Raw genomic sequence first — 19,678 nt, 5'->3', positions numbered from 1 at the left:
CTATCACATAAAACCAAATTTCCATTCTCTTCCACACTTAGCTGTCTTGTATCCTATATGCAATCCTATATTCAACGTCAGAGACTAGAAATAAAAATGTTTGTATGTACTTGCTTCCACTGGAGTTTAACCCAGGAGAGACAGACCTCCCTTGTATATCCATGTTCTTGGATCTGAAGGAGAAAGAGATACAGAGGTGAAATCGGTCATCTAAGCCTCTAGTTCAAGGTGAGCTGAGCCAGGGTAGATTCCTCAGCCAGCTGAGAACTTGCTGTCCTGGACCAGGTTACTTGGGAAGTACAGGGAAGACCCCTGAGTCACCCAGGGCCCAAGCTGTAGATCATTAGCAAAATATGCCCAAGAGAGTTAAGGAAGGAGTGACAAGTTTGCCAGTGACATTTGTGACACTGATGCATCCCTAGCCACTCATCTCCCTCATTTTCTTTCATAGTTTAATGATATCCACCCTGTCATTTGGGGACAGAATATCTTCTTAAGTGACTCTGCTGGAAAACCATGATGATACACTTTTTCTAAAACCCAAAGCAGTGCTTTCATTTTCCTGTGGTTAACTGTCAAGGCAGGATGAGATAATAAGGGAACCAGAGGAAGCCCTGAATTTAAGTATAAAGGTCTGTAACAGTGGCTAGAAATTGGCTACCTCTCTTCTTTGGCGTAAGTAGTATTTTTTTTTTCCTGACCCAGGGTGTGTGTCCTTCTTTGGGGAAAATGAGGTGACACAGAAACCATCCACCCCTGGGGTCCAAGAGGACCATCAGGATTCAGGGGCCATTCTCCTCCCTTGACCAAGGCTTGGATGCCATCTACCCCTGCAGACAGAAGTCTCCGTGCACTTTGCTGTTTCCTAGGAAGGGAATTCTCCAGCTTCTCATGAGAATTGACTGGGACTTAACCTCTATGTGAGGGAAATACAATTCATGTTCCCAGTGGATCATCCTTGGCACCACTCAGCGGAAGTACAGGCACAGGACTTAGTTATCAATTTATTAATTTTTAACTGAAAACCCAGTTTATGCTTTGGGTTTCTTTTATTTTCAGGAAAAAAACCCTCTCTTAAAAACACGTGGCAGAACAGAGGACATTTGGTGTTTTTTTTTTTTTTTTTTTTTTTTTTTTTGTGTGTGTGTGTGTGTGTGTGTATACAGGACATATAACAGAGAGATGAAGAACACAGATGCGGGCAGTGGACAGACCTGGTGTGTGATCCCAGCTCTGCTGCTTTTTAGCTGTGTGTCCTTTGGCAAATTACTTAACTTCTCTGAGGACCTGTCACAAAGAATGATATCAACTGACTCCCAGGATTTTGAGGATTAAATGAGGATAATTTTTATAGCGTTTGGCACAGTGTCCATTATCTAATAAGCACACATACACAGACACAAACAAATCCAGTGGCTATTACTACTTACTTCACAAAATATTACTTTGGCAGGACTGTGCTATGAGGCTGGTGATACAGAGGGGATCAGCACAGTCACGGCCATCTCTGTCATCTCTGAGCTCACAAGGATACCTGGGCTAGGAACATGCATACAGATTTGGTGGCTGTCAATATTTGGCTGGAAATTAAAGCCACAGGGGTAGATGCAGATACCAAGAGAGAACACAGCAGAAGCATAGAGCCCTGCAACATCTGAAGGCAGAAGTACGGGGACCATCCATGCAGCCCATGGTCAGTCGTGTACTCCTCAAAGAGCCTTTCTGGTAAAAGCAACACAAGGCAGCATTTGTTCCTGAGTCTAATGTATCCCTCCCTCCCACCTTCCCACACCACCCAACACCCCTCCTGCAGTCAGAATTAATGACCAGCTTCTGTAAGACAATGATTCTTGGGGACAACTGGTTTCCCGTGGTTCCTGTATACACATTTCCTGCATGTAAATGTCCTTCGCTTCATGCATCCCTGCAGTATTTACCCAACTTTCCATGGGAAAATACCCCTCAGCAGAATAATCCTCCCTATTTGGAAATGTATCATCCTGCGTTTTGCTCGGAAAAATCTTCTGCCCTGTCTGCCCCCTCCCCACCCTCGTGGAGCTCAGCCTGTGGTTTGCTGTGCATACTGAAAGAGTCGATGAAGTCATCCTTCCCTTCTGCTGTTAAACAAGGAGTCTCTTTCCTGCCACGTGTTGGAGTGAGAGCCAGCAGGCTTCTCTTCTTGCTCATTACACTTGACAGAGCGTTAGGTTGAGGATTTCCCTTGCTCTCATCTTCTTTCGAACAATCAACCTACCCAGGAAAATCTGAGCGCAACTTGTGGCATCTGAGAGGCAGTAATTAATGAGGACATCTTGTTACAAATCAGAAGGACAGGCAACACCAAGGGCTCCAACAGGGACTTCTGGGATTTCTCATATTCCAGGCTACAAAAACAAATGCTGTAGACCTGGGCTCTGGGCAGCCTTGCTGTGGTTTATGGCAAGAGTCCACGGCTTTTTTTTTTTTTTTTTTTTTGCGTTCGTTGAGAACTTCTTCAGAAAACCATCTGCACTTCATTTATGTCTCAGGCTGGGGGTGGGGGGTGGGATGGAAAGCATGGGCAGAGAAGTCTGCTTTTTCAGCCCTATTTTTGCCCAGGAAGAAGATTTTTGGACAGTGGAAACCCATGTGCTGCCATGAACACAGTAGGTGCTTCAGGGATCAATATGCGTTGTTACTGGTGAACGGCAGAAGTGCACAGGGATTAGTGGCTCCATTGCTGGACACTGTGTACCTGGGGTTGCATCTGTGGCCGTGTGCTCATCAATTGCATAATCAGTTGCTCAATGCCACTGAGCCTCAGTTCCTATCCTGGCGATCAAGTGGAGAATAGTGTGTGGCTTTTATCTTTGTGATGAACGTCTAAGGATGGCCGTTGTGAAATATCATTATTTTTAGCCTACACCTGCCTTCCAACTCATTCTCCTGGCTTCCCACTCTCCGCATCCTCTGACAAAAATCTCAAGCAGATTCCGGAGCTTTTCTGGTGGCTTTTGGTCTTAGAAGAGAATTGCTTTTGTGAAGGCAAGTCCATTTCAGTATTGAGCCTCGGTCTCTCATCTAGGCCACATCTTTTCTTCTTTCTCAGCTCAGACCTGGTGCTGGAATCTGCAGAGAAGCTGGAGGGAAGGGGCTTGGTGCTTTCCTCTCTCCACTTCTCTCTCCTTAACATGCATGGCTGCTTCTGGCTTCACCAGCTTGCTGCTGCCTGGGGCGAGGTGGGGGTTATAAAAGAAAGGAGAGGGCACTTTTACTTTACTGGGGCTGTTGTGGTTCCCTCTGTTGGATGCCCTTGTTATGGTGAATGCTTCCAGTGCTGGGCCACCCCTCCTTTGTGGGGAGCTTCTGTGGGATCTTTAGATATTCCCCTTCTCACCCACTGGGCATGTCCTCCTGCAGTCGCCCCCTTGGGGTGGCACACTCCTGCTGAATGGTGGACCTGCACCTCAGCTCGGGCCCTGAACTGCCCTCTTGGTAGCTCTAACATGCCTCATTTCTGTGACATCAACTCGGCCTCGCCAAAGTCTGAGTTTCAGTCCTGTCACACTGCAGCCCCCTTCCTCTCTCTGCCACACAGCCTGTTCCAGCTGAGCTTCCACCTGTGAATTCCTCCGGGCCAGAATCAGGCACTGGTCTCTTTGCCTGCCACCCCCACTAATTCACCGTGACCCCACCCCCAACCCCCAAACCTCCAGTAGCACACTGTCTTTGAAATGTGTGGGCATGGCCAGGTGCAGTGGCTCATGGCTGTAATCCTAGCAGTTTGGGGAGCTGAGGTGGACAGACTGCTTGAACCCAGGAATTTGAGACCAGGTTGGGCAAGATGGTGAAACCCCATCTCTACAAAAAAAAATACAAAAATTAGCCAGGCACTGTGACATATCTGTAGTCCTGGCTACTCAGGAGGCTGAGGTGGGAGTATCACTGGAGCCCAGGAGGTGGACGTTGCAGTGAGCCGTGATTGTGCCAATGCACTCCAGCCTGGGTGACAGAATGGGACCCTGTCTGAAAAAAAAAAAATGAAAAGGAAATGTGCAGGCACTTATTATCCATGGTCCAAGTCACAAGACAACAAGAAGTGTCCTACTGACAATTCCATTCCATCTTCCGGGTGTTGAGTCCAGTGCCTGAAATGCAGTCAGTTCTCAGAAGAAGTGAGCTCTTATTATTATCAACAATACGTGCTTTTGATGATAGGAAGAGCCACGAAGGAGTGGGAGGGCAAAGGGGTAACACAAAGAAAAACTCTTCATAGGTACCATTCTGTTTAATTCACAGTGGTGGCACATCTCTTGGGTACAACATGTATAACGGATGAAAGCATTGCATAGGGACATATATCTAACTGCGCTCACTTGTCATTTGTATCAGAATGTCATATTGGCGCAGAGCAAGCATAGGCTTGCAATCAGATGGGTCTGTGTTTGAATCCTGGCTCTGCCACTTCTTTGCTGGGCAACCCCTGGCAAATGACTTTACCTCTCAGATCTGGTTTCCTTGCCTTTTGAGTGAGGAGAGGAACACTAACCTTACATGGCAGCTCTGGGGATTAATTACGAGGATTAATGCACCCAGCCAATGCCTAGCTCGTAGCAGCAACTCAATAAATAACATTTAGCATTTAATACTATTGTAATTCTTCTTCTTCTTTTATTCTTCCAGGGCTCTTCACCCCGTTTCCTCAACTTCCTGATACTAAATGAATGATGACTATTAAAAGTTAAACATTTTACATATTACTAGAATTTGGCTTAGTGGCTAGAAATATTTCTTCCTTTTATGATCAATATAGTTGAAAGATGCCTTTCAACCTAGGCGTTATTATTATTATTTGAGATCGAGTCTTGCTCTGTCGCCCAGGCTGGAGTGCAGTGGCACGATCTCGGCTCACAGCAGTCTCCGCCTCCCGGGTTCAAGCAGTTCTCTACCTCAGCCTCCCAAGAAGCTGGGATTACAGGAGTGCACCACCACACCTGGCTAATTTTTGTGCTTTTAGTAGAGAAAGGGTTTCACCATGTTGGCCATACTGGTCTCGAACTCCTGGCCTCAAGTGATCCTCCCGCCTTGGCCTCCCAAAGTGTTGGGATTACAAGTGTGAGCCACCATGCCCGGCCAGCATTATTCTTTATAGCAAAACAGATGAGGAAGGAGAGGAAGTCACATTCAGTAAATCGATTGAAAACAAAATAAGCCTCAAAATATTGACTAATCCCTGCTCACATACCAGACGTAGTGCTCACCGCTGTTCACATCTAAGAGGGGTGACACGCTGTCATTCCCACGTTACAGATGAGGAGGTGGAGGCTCAGGATGAGGAGCATTTTTAGGGATGCACATCCTAGAGCCTGTCTGAGGTGCCTTTCCACCATATCCCAACTGCCGCTCACCATGGGCAGGGAGAGCCTGTGCTCAAGCAAAACACAGACCACAGGAAAGGACTGTTTCCTGACTTCAAATTTTGGCATTAATAATTGCAGATCTTGGGTTAGTTACAGAAACCCATTGTCAAGAGACAGCTCTGCAGATCACTTTCTAGATAACTGCCGCTATGCAAGCCCAACTTGGATGTATCCTGTGACTGAGGTTCCTGTGAGCAAAATGTGAGGTGAAAGCCGGGTCTCTTGTGGTCTGTCCTGCCTCAGCTTGTTAGTGTGCAAAGAATGGGCCATCCCAGATGGGAGTTGGGAGCACAAGGGGAAATGGCTGGAGAGAGGAGTTATTCTGCTCATTGACAGTGGTGAAGACACCACCTCCTGGTGAAGCAGGAGGCAAAACCTAACCACCTGCCCCATCTCAGGTTGCCTGGCTTGACTGACAAACCAGGCCACCCATGCACTGATGGATTTGAGAAACAGTGACCAAACCTCTCATCATGTGTGTCTGTGCTCCTGCCACAGGAGGGCCCCAAGACGAATCAGCCCAGTCCTGTCCTTAACAGGCTCACAGCCTAGTGGGGAGACAAGCTGCATACAAGAGTAACTGTAACACCAGGTCAACACTCAAGAGACCAGCAGTGAGGGACAGGTCTATTTCTCTGAATGCTTAGCAGAAGCGAGGCTAGTCTCCAGCTGGGTGAGGCAGGGGGACAGGAGAGAAGACTTTGTAAAGCAGGTAATTTTATTAGAAATTCTTATATTTTACTGGTTCACAAGTGAGTGTCGTGAGCAGGATGCTGGCTCTGCAGTCAGTGGACTTGGGTCTGAGTACAGGTTCTGCTCTTTCTGGCTGTGGGACTCAGGACAACTTGCTCAGCTTCCTCATCTGTGCAAAGCAGCATGGCATTGTGGGGATGAGCATGGACTCTGGGGTCAGAATGCCTGGGTTCAAATCCTGCCACTCTGAGCTAGGTGCTGGTTGCCAAGTCATTTAAAGTACTAGTGCTTCAGTTTCCATATCTATAAGATGGGGGTAATCATAGTATATTCCACAGACAATTGTGAGAATGGAATGAGTTAATAAATGTGAAACACTTAGAACATTTAGAATAGTGCCTGTCACATAGCAAGTGCTGTATGTGCAACTCTTATTGTTGATGTTGTTAAGAGGGAGGATAATATTAGGGTTGCTGTAAAGATCCAGAATTAGGGGGATCAAAGTGTGGCACACAATAGGCTGTCAACACAAGAGAGCTGCTCTTCTTATTATTAATAAGTGCAGGTGAGCCTAGAATGAGAGGTGAAGAGAAGGGCATCCTGGGCAGTGTGAACAGTAAGCAAAGACAGGAGGCAGGAATATGCAATCTGTGAGGCAGGAACAGAAAGTAATTTGGTTCGGATCCTTGGGAGAAATAGAAGGAGTTCTTTCTGCTGGTTTCTCAGCTTCCTGTGGGCTCTTAGAATCTGGTAAAAAAAAAAAAAAAGCCAATTTCCCTCAGCACATCTCCATGGTTTTCTTTTGCAATGTTTCTGAATACAGGCATCCTGGAGAGTCTGCTCCCTGTCTTTCCAAGGATGAGTCTCCAGGAGATGTTCCACTTCCCCTTGGGGCTCCTGCTTGGCTCTGTGCTCCTGGTGGCTTCGGCCCCAGCCACTCTGGAGCCTCCTGGCTGCAGCAACAAGGAGCAACAGGTCACTGTCAGCCACACCTACAAGATCGATGTGCCCAAGTCTGCCTTGGTTCAGGTGGACGCTGACCCTCAGCCCCTCAGCGACGATGGGGCTTCGCTCTTGGCCCTGGGGAAGCCCGGGGAGGAACAGAACATCATCTTCAGGCACAACATCTGCCTTCAGACACCACAGAAGGACTGCGAGTTGGCAGGCAGTGTCCAGGACCTCCTGGCCCGGGTGAAGAAGCTGGAGGAAGAGATGGTGGAGATGAAGGAACAGTGTAGTGCCCAGCGCTGCTGCCAGGGAGTTACTGGTGAGCTCACCACCTGGTATTCATTCAACAAACATTTGATGAGCACCCATTATGTGCCAGGGTTTCCACTAGCCTCATGAGCACTTTGTGACTCTGGTGTGCTCCTACTTCTCATTCTGGGTTTTGTCTAGGGGGCCCATCCCTGCTATTTATTCATTTATTCACTGATACTAGCTCCAGGGGGCATCTGGAAGCTGAGCAGGGAGGGACCAGCAGCTCTTGCAGAGAGTATAGACTCCTGGCCTATTGCTTCCAGATGGGAATGCTTCCAGCAGCTGTCATACCTGTGAATCAAAGCGCTACTCAGAGAGGAAGCAATGGGATACACAGGAAAGATAGGGCCTTGGAGCTAGACAGGACAGGTTACAAATCCCAGTTCTACCACTTTTCAGCTGTGTGACTTTGGGTGAATCCCTTATGTTTCCTCAACTGTCCAACAGGGATGATTCTATCAACTAGTATAGTTCTGAGAACTGGAGATGGTGTGTAGAAGATTCCTGGCCCTTAGGGGAATTTACAAATCAGCAAATTATAATTATGTTATTAGTAAAAATTACAATTATAATTGTAAAATAATTACAATTTAATTTTACAAATAATGAAGGTTCTCCCCCTACACAACCCCGTCACTTTTAAACATAAACTGCCCAGGCTGATCCAATGATAATGAACGGTACTTTGGCATAGGATTTCATGCCTGAAGGAATTGCTATGGTAAAGAGCACCTTAACCATCAGATCCGGATACAGAACTCGGCACCAGGGACACTGCCATGAATAACCAGTATGGACTTGCTTCTGAGGAGCCCCCACTTTGGAAGCATTTTTAGGAAGAAAAGAAAGTGTTCTGAGAAGCAGAAGCTGGGCCACAGAGGAGACTGCACTGACTGGTCTACCCTCCAGCTGCCTCTTGCTGTGTAGGGTCAGAGAGGGGAGCCTGGTTAAATCCCTTCTCCACCATACCCATAGTTGAGAGTAGGCTATTTTGTAGCTTCTGCAGTTCCGTTTTTCCAGACTTCAATCTGGGCTCATTTCACAAGGTCCCAGCCTTGCTAGTTCCAGCAAACTCCAACCTCCCTGGATCTCACTTCTCCCCCAGGAGTCCTGCCCTGCAGTGTCAGCTGGCCAGGGTGGAGCATTTAAGGCCCCTCCATAGGAAGGCACTAAATAATGACCACCATGTAGAGAGGAAGGAACCAGGGGAATTCATACGAGAAGGGAAAGGAAAGAAGGGTGGGTCCTGCAGCCTTTTCAGGCAGAGAAAGAAGGAGACGTTTGCAGATGTCACAGATTAGAAAGCCTGGCCCAGGCTGGAAAGGGCCAACACCTTTTCTCCCTTGTGGAGCTCCACCATCCTCCAAAAAAGAGCCGTGCAAGACCCAGAAATCACCATTCCCTAAGAGTGGGGCTAATGCTTTCTGGGTCTTGCACGGCTGATCTCAAAGGAAGGAGATCCCCATGCACAACCCTTCAACGCAGCCTACTGTTTTTCCTCTGCCTCCCAGATCTGAGCCGCCACTGCAGCGGCCACGGGACCTTCTCCCTGGAGACCTGCAGCTGCCACTGCGAGGAGGGCAGGGAGGGCCCCGCCTGCGAGCAGCTGGCCTGCCCTGGGGCGTGCAGTGGCCACGGGCGTTGCGTGGACGGGCGCTGCCTGTGCCACGAGCCCTACGTGGGTGCTGACTGCGGCTACCCGGCCTGCCCTGAGAACTGCAGCGGGCACGGCGAGTGCGTGCGCGGCATGTGCCAGTGCCACGAGGACTTCATGTCGGAGGACTGCAGCGAGAAGCGCTGTCCCGGCGACTGCAGCGGCCACGGCTTCTGCGACACGGGCGAGTGCTACTGCGAGGAGGGCTTCACAGGCCTGGACTGTGCCCAGGGTGAGAGCGGAGATGTGCCCTCGGGCCGCCGGACTCTTCTTTCCAATGCACCATTTAACCGTCAATTACATGTTGTCATCTTTGGGGGTCTCTTCCTTTAGCCTACGCCAGATTGCTGAGTCCCAACCCCAGAGTTTCTGATTCTGCAATGGGGCCTAAGAATTTGCATTTCTAACAAGTTCCCAGGTGATGCTGATGCTGCTGGTTAGAGGCCCTAACCTTGAGGACCACTGGTCTTGTGATCTAATGGCTGTGTGTGAGTGTGTGAGTGTGTATGTGTGGTGAGGGGGCCAGTATTTATTACCTGTCATTCGGATAATAACTTCTAGGGGTCGGGAATGGCGCCTTATACAGGTCTGCATCCTGCACACCCACCCTTATAGTGGTCAGGGAATACTCACTGGGTCTGGATTGCTTCCCTTGCTCACCCTCTCTGCCCTGTTTCTGTTCTGCCTGCAGTGGTCGCCCCACAGGGCCTGCAGCTGCTCAAGAACACGGAGGATTCTCTGCTGGTGAGCTGGGAGCCCTCCAGCCAGGTGGATCACTACCTCCTCAGCTACTACCCCCTGGGGAAGGAGCTCTCTGGGAAGCAGATCCAAGTGCCCAAGGAACAGCACAGCTACGAGATTCTTGGTTTGCTGCCTGGAACCAAGTACATAGTCACCCTGCGTAACGTCAAGAAAGAAGTTTCTAGCAGCCCACAGCATCTACTTGCCACCACAGGTGAGGAAGCCACCTGATGCCCCAGGGTTCCCAGGAGAGGCCCCATTCTAAATGTTTTCTTTCATTAAATACCTGTAGACAGTTGTCTTGATTTGGGCTTTGAAAAACACAGCTGCCACAATCCTGGGTTCTGAAGAGTCCCAGTTCTCTCTCTTCTTTCCTTGCTCCCTGATTACTGGGTCCTCCAAGCCCATGAAGACCTGCTAGATGGGGGCTCATGGGGTCTTCTCTGTCCTTGAGATTAGTAGGGTCTGCACCTTCTCATAAGCAGTCAAAGGGTAGACCTGCATCCCCAGTCTCTCACTGAACCCCCAAAGCCATTCAGAAAGTTCAGGTAGATATGGGTGAGAGGCTGCTGAAGCCACCTGTATCAGTTAGACTCATCTTGGTGGGAAAGACAGGACACAAATGGGGTAAATGAAATTTCAAAGTTTAACTAACAGGTTGTTCACAAAGGTGTGGGTCGGGGTTGGATGGTGAAACACTAAGACCTGCATCAATAAGGATACACTCCCGCCTGAAGGGGCAAGGGATAGACGTTGGTACTCGGACCCAGAGAGAGCTGTAGAAAAGAGCTGCCTGGTGGGGTTGTTTTGGTAGAGGGATGCAGGCAGTCCACCGTGTCTCCAAAGAATTCTGTCTCCTGCCCTCTGATCTGCTGGTGATTCCTGCTAGCTGAACCTGGAGGCCAAAGGGTCGGGGAAACAGGCTGACTCAATTCACAGAGATCACAGCCTGGGGTATAGAACAAGATGGAGGATGGTGGAGGCTTGATCTGGAGAAACAGAATCTCCTGTGCACCAGCAAATGCCACTAAAATGTTTAGAGGGATGAGCATCACTGCTTACTCTTTAAACATTCTCGTTTCCTCATGAACATTCTTAAAGCAGCTTAGATCTTCAAGGATTTGGAGAAACATAGTTGGTTGAATGACTGAATCATTCCTTCACACAGTACATTTTTATTGGGCACTTACCATTTGTCAGGCACTGTTCTAGGTGCTAAAAATGCATTGCCTCCATCCTGTCCTAAACTTCTAGGGAAAGATCTAGGAAGATACAGATGGATGGAACTTCGGCATGCAGTTGTCTTTGCAGAGACATCAAGCTGCCTGTCCTTTTTGGTGGTGTGACTAGGGTGGAGGTGGGGATGGGTCAGTGTTGGAAAGGGCTGTGAGAGACTTGGCCATCATGAGGGCACCATGTGTGATTACCTTTGTCAGTGCCCTCAAGCTAAAGACCCCCAGGAGCACCCCTGTAGTTGAACAACTTGGGTGTCTTGATTGTTCTAGCATGGGTGACTGCACACCATGGGGGACCATAGAGGTGTCTCAGTAAGACAGTGTTAGAAAGGACTGGTTAGAGAATTTGGGCCTGTGTTAGGTAATTTGGAGGAAGGTGTAAGGAAGCAGGGATTGGGTGCTGTCAAGAAGTGGGGAGAGCCTCTCCCCTCTGAGAGGCTAAAGTTGGTGATTGTAACAGAAGTGGCCATCACTCATAGTAGTCAGGAGAGTGGGTGTTTAGCTATTTGTGTGGTTTGGACAATGGTCATGTTTTTGTCTGTGTTCAGAGTTGATCATGGAAGGGTCTTGCCTTTGTCTTGATCTACGTGGTCACAGAGTGACCTGACACATTGATGTCCTGTGAAATGGTTTATGTTCAATAGGAGACATCAAGTCCTCACTGTGAGAGCCAGGCCCACTCTGGCTGGCAGAGTCTGCTTTTCTCTTTTTCCCCATTTTGTCTGTGGCTGCCTCTGGTACAGCTAGCACTGTGTCCAAAGCCTCCCAGTGCAGCACAGAGATGCCTGTTCTGAAAGTCCTAGCAACCCCTTATGGCATCTTGCTCTCGGGATTTGTAAAATTCTGCAAGTGTGAAGTTTCTGTTTCTTTCTAATCTGATTCAGGTTAAACACATTCTTATTTGCTCCTCAGGGGAGCCTAAGACAAGAGGTACTCATCCCCACCATAATCGTGAACATTCTCATTAAGTCCTTGCTTTTTCATTTGTGACTCCCTCCTAATTCTTTTACACCATGTAGGAACTCTTCTATAAGCCTCAAGTCACATTTATTACTCACCTCTTGACCTGTCCTTCAGGGAATTCCATCTTTAATGGGAGTCTAAAAACAGCACCTGGCAGATGGAAGCCAGTGGGTGAGAGGAAAAGCTTCAGAGAAAAGGCTCTGTGAGGCTCTTTATCCATAACTGATTGAATTGGGGACGTTCAGAGCCCAGGGACCTTGAGATCACTGAGTTCACACCTGGCCTAACACTAATTCTCTGTCCTGCATCGTTCTCAGTGGTCAGCAGGCCTGGGTGGAGACACCTCCAGGGAGGTGAAGGTGGGGGCATGACTGATGAAGAGGGGAAGCCTGAGAATTGGAGGGCCTTGGCTTTCCTGTCCCAAACTTAGAAGGCCAGGCTCCCTCAGCCTGGGATATGGCTGTTGGAATTCGAAGTGCTCCTCAAAGACCCTAGTCCTCCCATCCCTAGAAAAGCTCTCCCCTTAGAGCCATAGCAATGATCCATTCCTTTGTATTAATCACTGTAACTTCATGGGTTTTTTTTCTGAGTAGAAGAGTAAACATTTAGCCGTTAATACTTTACTATGAATAAATGTATACAATAACTCTCTTCCTTCACAGGACAGACAGACTGGGCAGCATGAGAATACTAGGTACCTGACGGAAGTGCTAAAATTTGGTAAAAAGAGCAGGAAGGACACTCAGATGGACCAAGTTAAAATTCACCTACTTTATAGTTTTGCCTAGGGTTCATCCTTAGAGGAGAATTTGAGAGGCAAGGGCTGCAATTTGGGAGATGCAGGAAGGATCTTGTTGGATTACCAATGTTGTCCTCGAGAAAGTTCGAAATAGATTCTCTCCACTTTCCATGGAAGTGCCTGATCTGCTTATCCTGAGGTCGTCTTAGAGGGCAGGGGCTCTGCAGCTGAAGAGTGGGCCTTTAGTTCAGGGCTGCAGCTGTTGGAGCTCTGGGCTGAGTGGTTTGGGTGGCCAGCCTGAGAGGTACAGTTTGGGCTTGACCAAAGTCAGTGTGGAAAGGAAAGACTGCATGGCCTCTGATGGAATGGGGAAGTGGAGGCTTTCCCAAAAGACAGTCTGCCCATGGAATATGTGAAAACCAGCAGCTTAGTTGCTACTTTGGTAGCTCAAAGACACCTGTTAAGAACTGTGTCCTGGGGCTGAAGCCAGCTCTTGAGATGTCAAGAAAGGGAGCTGACTTGATAACCAACAGCCTGTCACAGAATCTCGGAACCTCTGTTCTTCACCACTTTCTCTTGCCTCCCTCACCCCTGCCCTAGACCTTGCTGTGCTTGGCACTGCCTGGGTGACAGATGAGACTGAGAACTCCCTCGACGTGGAGTGGGAAAACCCCTCGACTGAGGTGGACTACTACAAGCTGCGATATGGCCCCATGACAGGGCAGGAGGTAGCTGAGGTCACTGTGCCCAAGAGCAGTGAACCCAAGAGCCGATATGATATCACTGGTAAGAGCTATCACTGGAATGTGAGATGTTTGCTGTGGATGCAGAAGTGGGGATAGTGTGTGGAGAGGGCACTTGCATCTGCACTGCTCAAGTGTGCACAGAGAGCCCAGGGGCCTTAGGAATCACACTTGAATCTGATCCTTGAATCTGCCAGACATAAGCCCACCCAGGAGGCCTGTAGACTCTGCTCCAGCATTCCAGAGCTCGATCCCAGAGCACCTTGTTAACAGATTTTATTTGTGAGATGTTCTCCAAGTCAGCAAACTCTCTTGAAGACCCTGTCCGTGTCTCAGAATGGATTTGATGGTGTATAGATATTCCTTTTGGAGGAACTTGCGTATTTGGGTGTTGGGGACAGGAGGGAACAGAAAGAGAGAGAGAGAGATTGAGATTGGTTTATTGTGTTGGGGGATGTGGAGGGGGGCAGGGTGCAGTGAACAGGGGTGGCTCCCTGTCTCAGATTTCTGAGCTAATGCTGCCAAGACCTGGAGCTCAAATGGCTGCTAAGGAAACAAGGCTGCAGGGATGGATCAAGTTTGGCAGTGCTTGAAGTCTGTACAATTCCAGGGCTCTTTTTTAAGAAAAGTAATACGCAATCATGAATACCCAATCAGGTACAAGGCCTTGGAATGGGCCTGTCAAAGTGTGGGGCTTATTAGCTTCATGGTAAATTCCCTCCTGGAGCCTTGTTCTGCTGTCCACTCCTTGAGTTCTGTCTTGACAGGACATTTTGGGGTTCTTAGTGTTTGTGGAGTGCAGAATGAGGGTGTGTGCCTCACACAAGCTTCTGTTCGTCTGCATTTTACCACCAGAGTCGGAATATTTGTGCCCAAGGGACAATAATTCTAGTTGCTTCTACAGAGAAATAACTTTTTTTAAAAAAAGGGCTGGGCATAGTGGCTTACGCCTGTGGTCCCAGCTACTTAAGAGGCTGAGGCGGGAGGATTCCTTGAGCCCAGGAGGTTGAGGCTACCATGAGCCGTGATTGCACCATTGCACTCTAGCCTGAGTGACACAGTGAGATCCTGTCTCTAATAAATAAATAGGAAAAAATTAGGCTAAATGTCTCAATGAGGAGAGATGCTTTGGAAGGAAAAGGGTTGCTGGGAGCAGAAACACATTTGGTTCTATAAATAATATTGGGAAATAAGTGCTAGGTGGCCCAGTGAAGAACCAGAGAACATTGGAAATGCATTTCAATTGCCGTCATCTCATTTGCTCTGACGCCCTACTCCCATCCCCAGCCTGTAAGCCCCCTCAGTGACACCTCATGTTCTACTGCACCTGCAGGGCTTTATTCGCCTGCAAATACAGATTTGTCTTTGGAGGAGGAAGCATAACCCCTCATCTTCCCTCACGGGAGAAATCCCAGAGAGGAGTAGTGCTGGGGAGAGGGGTCTGGAGCCTGCACTCACATCCTGCGCTGCCTGCTTGTTTCCAGGTCTGCACCCAGGGACCGAGTATAAGATCACGGTGGTACCCATGAGAGGAGAGCTGGAGGGCAAGCCGATCCTTCTGAATGGCAGGACAGGTGAGAGCTACTTGGAGGCACTATGGGCGTTTAATCATGTTTGCATTCTCACAGTTTTCTTGGCTGACTCCTCTCTGGATAAGAATTCTGGGATTTGCAGACAGGCGGGGTGGCTCACGCCTGTAATCCCAGCACTTTGGGAGGGCAAGGTGGGCGGATTACCTGATGTCGGGAGTTCGAGACCAGCCTGACCAACATGGAGAAACCCTGTCTCTACTAAAAATACAAAATAAGCTGGGCGTGGTGGCGCATGCCTGTAATCTGAGCTACTCGGGAGACTGAGGCAGGAGAATTGCTTGAGCCCGGGAGGCGGAGGTTGTGATGAGCGAAGATCGTGCCATTGCACTCCAGCCTGGGCAACAAGAGTGAAACTCCATCTCAAAAAAAAAAAAAAAAAAAAAAAGAATTCTGGGATTTGCATGTAGAGAGAGTCTATCCCTTTATGTACTGATGTCTATTTCTGGGCAGGGAAAGGGAAGCAAACTTTTCCTATTTCAAATTTTTCTTGCCATTGAAAATCTCTCCCAGGGTCTTGGAGTCAAGGGACAAGACCATGTCTGACACCCTTCTGCTTATTTTAATAGCTTCTATCACTGCTTTGTTTTTAAGGCATTTATTATCTAGGACATAGGCACATAGCTCCTTACTCCCTAAAGACAAGTGATCTATAATTTTCTTCTTGCCACACCTGTGTTTTTTCCTGATGACCACACTCAGTAGACTCCTCTAAAATGTCAAAAGGTATTAAAAACCCTCACATGGGAGTAGTGGTATGTTGTCATCCGTGTATTGAGAAAATATATAATGATAAAAGGTTACAAATCAGTCATATTTGACAATAAGTTTGTAATTTATTAATCAGAACAGAATTTGAAAACATGGTAGGCATACATATGAGATATCCTAGGTAACTTTTAGTTTTTAAACCATGCTTGAGCCCGTATTGAATTGTGAACTTCCTCATTAACTCTGTGCTCCTGCCTTCCCCATGCTGGAAACCTGTGATCTAGAACATAGTGCCACTCGGGGAGACTAATCCTTGGAGCTGGTAAAGAAGGAGTCTTTGAGTTTTGAGTCTTCCTTGAAAAGTTTTTTAGTTCTTTCCAATTCAGTCCTGGAAATAGCTGGTTATGGTTGTGAGAATAAGGGGTGAGATGCTGTGAGAATTGAATTCACTATTTCAGCTGCCTAACAGATTGCTTATCTGCAGTATGAAACAGTTATAGTTGGGCATTTATAATGGAGAACATATAACTTAATTTACAAACTAGACAATGTAGACTGTACAGTCTGCCTGAATAGTGGACTAGGGAACTGTTTTAATGAGTTGGAAAATGGTAAGTACTTCTGTGCTTTCAGCGGCATTCCCTGTAGTTGTGAATTAATTGAGAGCTTACTGAATGCCAGGCATTATAATCACTAAGCACTTTTTATGAATATCTCATTTAGTTCTCACAGCAATCCAATGAAGTAGATACTATTATTATTTCTCTGCCATATATAAGAAAACTGGAGAAGTTAAGCTCAAGATTGCCCAGCCAGGAAAGGACAGAGCTGGGATTTGAACCCAGGATACCCAAGTCTAAGCCTTTGGGCTTAGCTACTGCAAACCAAAAAGTACCTGAGATAGGCCTTAATCAACTTAGAAGTTTATTTTTCCAAGGTTAAGGATATGCCTGGGAGAAAGAAACATGGAATCACAGAAACCATCTGTGGTCTGTACCTTTCTCTAAAGATGATTTTGAGGACTTCAATATTTAAATGGGAAAAGTGGGCTGAAGAGGAAATAGGGAGGGTATGATAATTGCCATGTTGGAAGAGAAAGGAGCAGGTAGGGGGATAGTCAATTATGTGTTGAGTACATTTGCACTTTTCACAGGATAAGGTGAACATGGAGTAGCTACCTGTGGAGATATTTAACCTTTTATCTGTAGCCTGCGTAGGAACAAAAGGAAAGGCAGCTTCTTGCATAACTCAGCTTTCAGCTTTATTTTTTCCTTTTGGCAGAGTGAATTGGGGTCCCGAGTTTTTTATTTTCCTTTCACACTACAAAGCTAAAGTGCTTCCCACTTTTACCCTCCTGTAAGAGATAAACACTTTTTCTTCTCTTACACAGTCAACGCAACACAGAACATTTCCACCTCTGGAAGTGATTTTTCCTCATACACCAGGGAGTTTTCCATCAGACACCAACTGGGTGTTCTATAATTCAATTTATATCTGACATTGTCTCCCTGGAAATAGCCTCAGATCCCACAAGTTAAAGGCCCAGTGCCACAAGAATTTCCTCACTTCAGATGCCTGTCACAGTCCCCAGGTTAGGACCTGTACTTCTGACCAATCAGCTATAAACTAGGGGTTCTTATGACTCCCCTCCTTGAGTTCCATTAATTTGCTAGAGCAGCTCACAGAACGCAGGGAAACACTTTACTTACATTTACCTATTTAGTATAATAAAGAATATTACAAAGATCCAGGTGAAGAACCAGATGGAAGAGATGCATAGGTCAAGGTACGTGCTTCCATGGCCTCTGTGGGTGTGCCACCCTCCCCAAACCTCCACTTGTTCAGCAACCAGGAAGTGCTCTGAACCCAGTCCTTTTGCGTTTTCATGGAGACTTCATTATATAGGAATGATTGATTACATCATTGGCCACTGGTGATTAACTCAATCTTTAGCAACTGTGAGCGCCTCTCTCCTTCCCCTTGTTGGGGGGTGGGCAGGTGGGGCTGGTAGTTCCAATCCTCTAATCACAAGGTTGGTTCCCTGGCAACCACTCCCTTTCTGAGGCTATCCAGGAGCACCCCCCAACCCCTTAGAGCAGTCATCTCATTAACATACAAAAGACATCTCACTTTGGAGATTCCAAGGGTTTTAGGAGCTGTGTGCCAGGAATCAGGGAACCAAAACCAAACATGTGTTTCTTATTATAATCATAACATCACACCTCCCATCCTTCTTGCCCATTATTTGTGGTTAATTTTCATACTGTTTGCTTCCTAACTGAAAATTTTTCTATGATTCCTCACTGACTGAGGAGGAAGCATAACGCTTTTATCTTGGCCTCCATGGCCCATCCAGCCTGGGCCATTGTTATTCTCATTACTTCCCCAGGGAAAGCTTTCCTGTAGCCAGACTGTTCGTGGGGTTTCCTAACAGAAGGCTTATCTCTGCAAGTAGGTTTCTGTTGTTACATAGCCTAGAAAACCCTTGCTATTATTTCTAGCCACAAATTAATTTAATTCAACAAACATTTATTGCAGGATGTATCTGGGCCAAAGAGACCTAGTCCCTTTAGAAATTTCCAGAGCTGATAAGCCATGGTCCTTGTCCTTCAGGGGATCACAGCAATAATGTGACGTATCCTTCCAGGCTGTGCTCAAACAGTTTCTCCACTGCAGCCTTCTATGACCGCATTAAATGTCAGCCAGATTTGCTTCTGAGGTCTGAGAGCATTTAATCACATATGGCCTTGAATTGCTAGTTAGCCTTTCACATATACTGGAATGTTGCTACTCAAAAGTGTTTTTATTGTCAATTATATCCTAAAACCAGGATAGAATATTTTATTGGGTTGCAAATAAATTTGTGTCATGTGTTTTACCAGCATAAAAAAGAAAAAGACGCTGTGATTTATAGGGTCAGGAAACACTCTTAAACCTGGCTAGACTGTTAATTAATTTAAGGGAAAAGAAGAATCTCTGTTTTCTCCAAACGTTTTGCATCCCACCAGGTGGAAAAGGATGCTGGAACTTAAGAATAGCCTGAGCATGTGCAGGGAGGAAACGAGGAAGTGACACCGTTCAGGGATTTTTCATGTAACGAGGCACCCAGTGTAACTCATACCATAACAGGGAAATGGTTTACTGAAATTCCTCACCCTGTTACCCAACACACTCAAAGTGCGCTGGAACACCTTCCAGAAAGGCCAGCCTCAGAAGCAGGTCAGCTTCAGGAGCAGCAAGCATACGCCAGGCCGGTGTCTCTGGGGGGTTGGCAGGGGGAGTGTCCCTGGACTTCTGCATCATACCCTGACAGCTATGCTTCCCATTGAATGAAAAGAAAGGGAGGCTACTGAGAGGTGATGTCATTCTTTTGTCCTCTATCTGTAAAATGAAGAGTTGGACTAAATGAGTTTAAAGTCCTTTCTCTTTTCTTATGATGATGGTATTCTGTTAATAGCTTCTTGCTTTTCCCTGGTGTGTATAAAACAAAGCATGCTTGCTTTGTTGTAATTTCACAAGCTCCCATGCACAGCAGAGGTTATATCCTAGAATATTCACTTGTCATCAATTTTCTCAGAACTTTCCTCCTTAGACTATGCTGTGAAATAGCAGTTTTGCTTTTCTTAATATCTTTTTCACATTTTACTGATTTCCAAACACAATGTTCCATTTGAAATGGCTTAGCCCCTAAAACTTTGGAAACTCCTTCATGTCCTAGGCTGGGCTCCTGTCACCATTCAGAACTCCTGTCTGATACACAGCCACCAACACACACATTGAGCATCTGGACAACAGCAACAATCTCTATCATTTGCGCGATCACTGTATTCTAGTGGGCTTCTGTATACTGTGAGACTTTGTAAATATTATCTCTGGTCCTTATAATATCAATAGGATTGCAAGCATTATTATTTCCATTTACATATGAGAACACTGAGGCCTACAAAGTTG

General features: G+C 46.9%; 1 protein-coding gene across 1 annotated transcript in view; it reads left to right on the top strand.

Moving 5' to 3' along the window:
• The first annotated feature begins 6,915 nt into the window (after positions 1-6,915).
• TNN (tenascin N) overlaps positions 6,916-19,678 on the top strand; it is a 63,836-nt gene continuing 51,073 nt past the window's right edge. The window contains exons 1-5 of the mRNA XM_032160928.2: positions 6,916-7,359; positions 8,864-9,238; positions 9,698-9,961; positions 13,285-13,470; positions 14,912-15,001. Of these exons, the coding sequence (XP_032016819.1) occupies positions 6,951-7,359; positions 8,864-9,238; positions 9,698-9,961; positions 13,285-13,470; positions 14,912-15,001 (1,324 nt within the window). The 5' untranslated portion in view covers positions 6,916-6,950. The remainder of the gene's footprint in view (positions 7,360-8,863; positions 9,239-9,697; positions 9,962-13,284; positions 13,471-14,911; positions 15,002-19,678) is intronic.

This window comes from Hylobates moloch, unplaced genomic scaffold, assembly GCF_009828535.3.
Source record: "Hylobates moloch isolate HMO894 unplaced genomic scaffold, HMol_V3 SCAFFOLD_8, whole genome shotgun sequence".
Taxonomy (NCBI): domain Eukaryota; kingdom Metazoa; phylum Chordata; class Mammalia; order Primates; family Hylobatidae; genus Hylobates; species Hylobates moloch.
The sequence above is the reverse complement of the archived record's forward strand: the minus strand, read 5'-3'. Positions and strand labels throughout refer to the sequence as shown.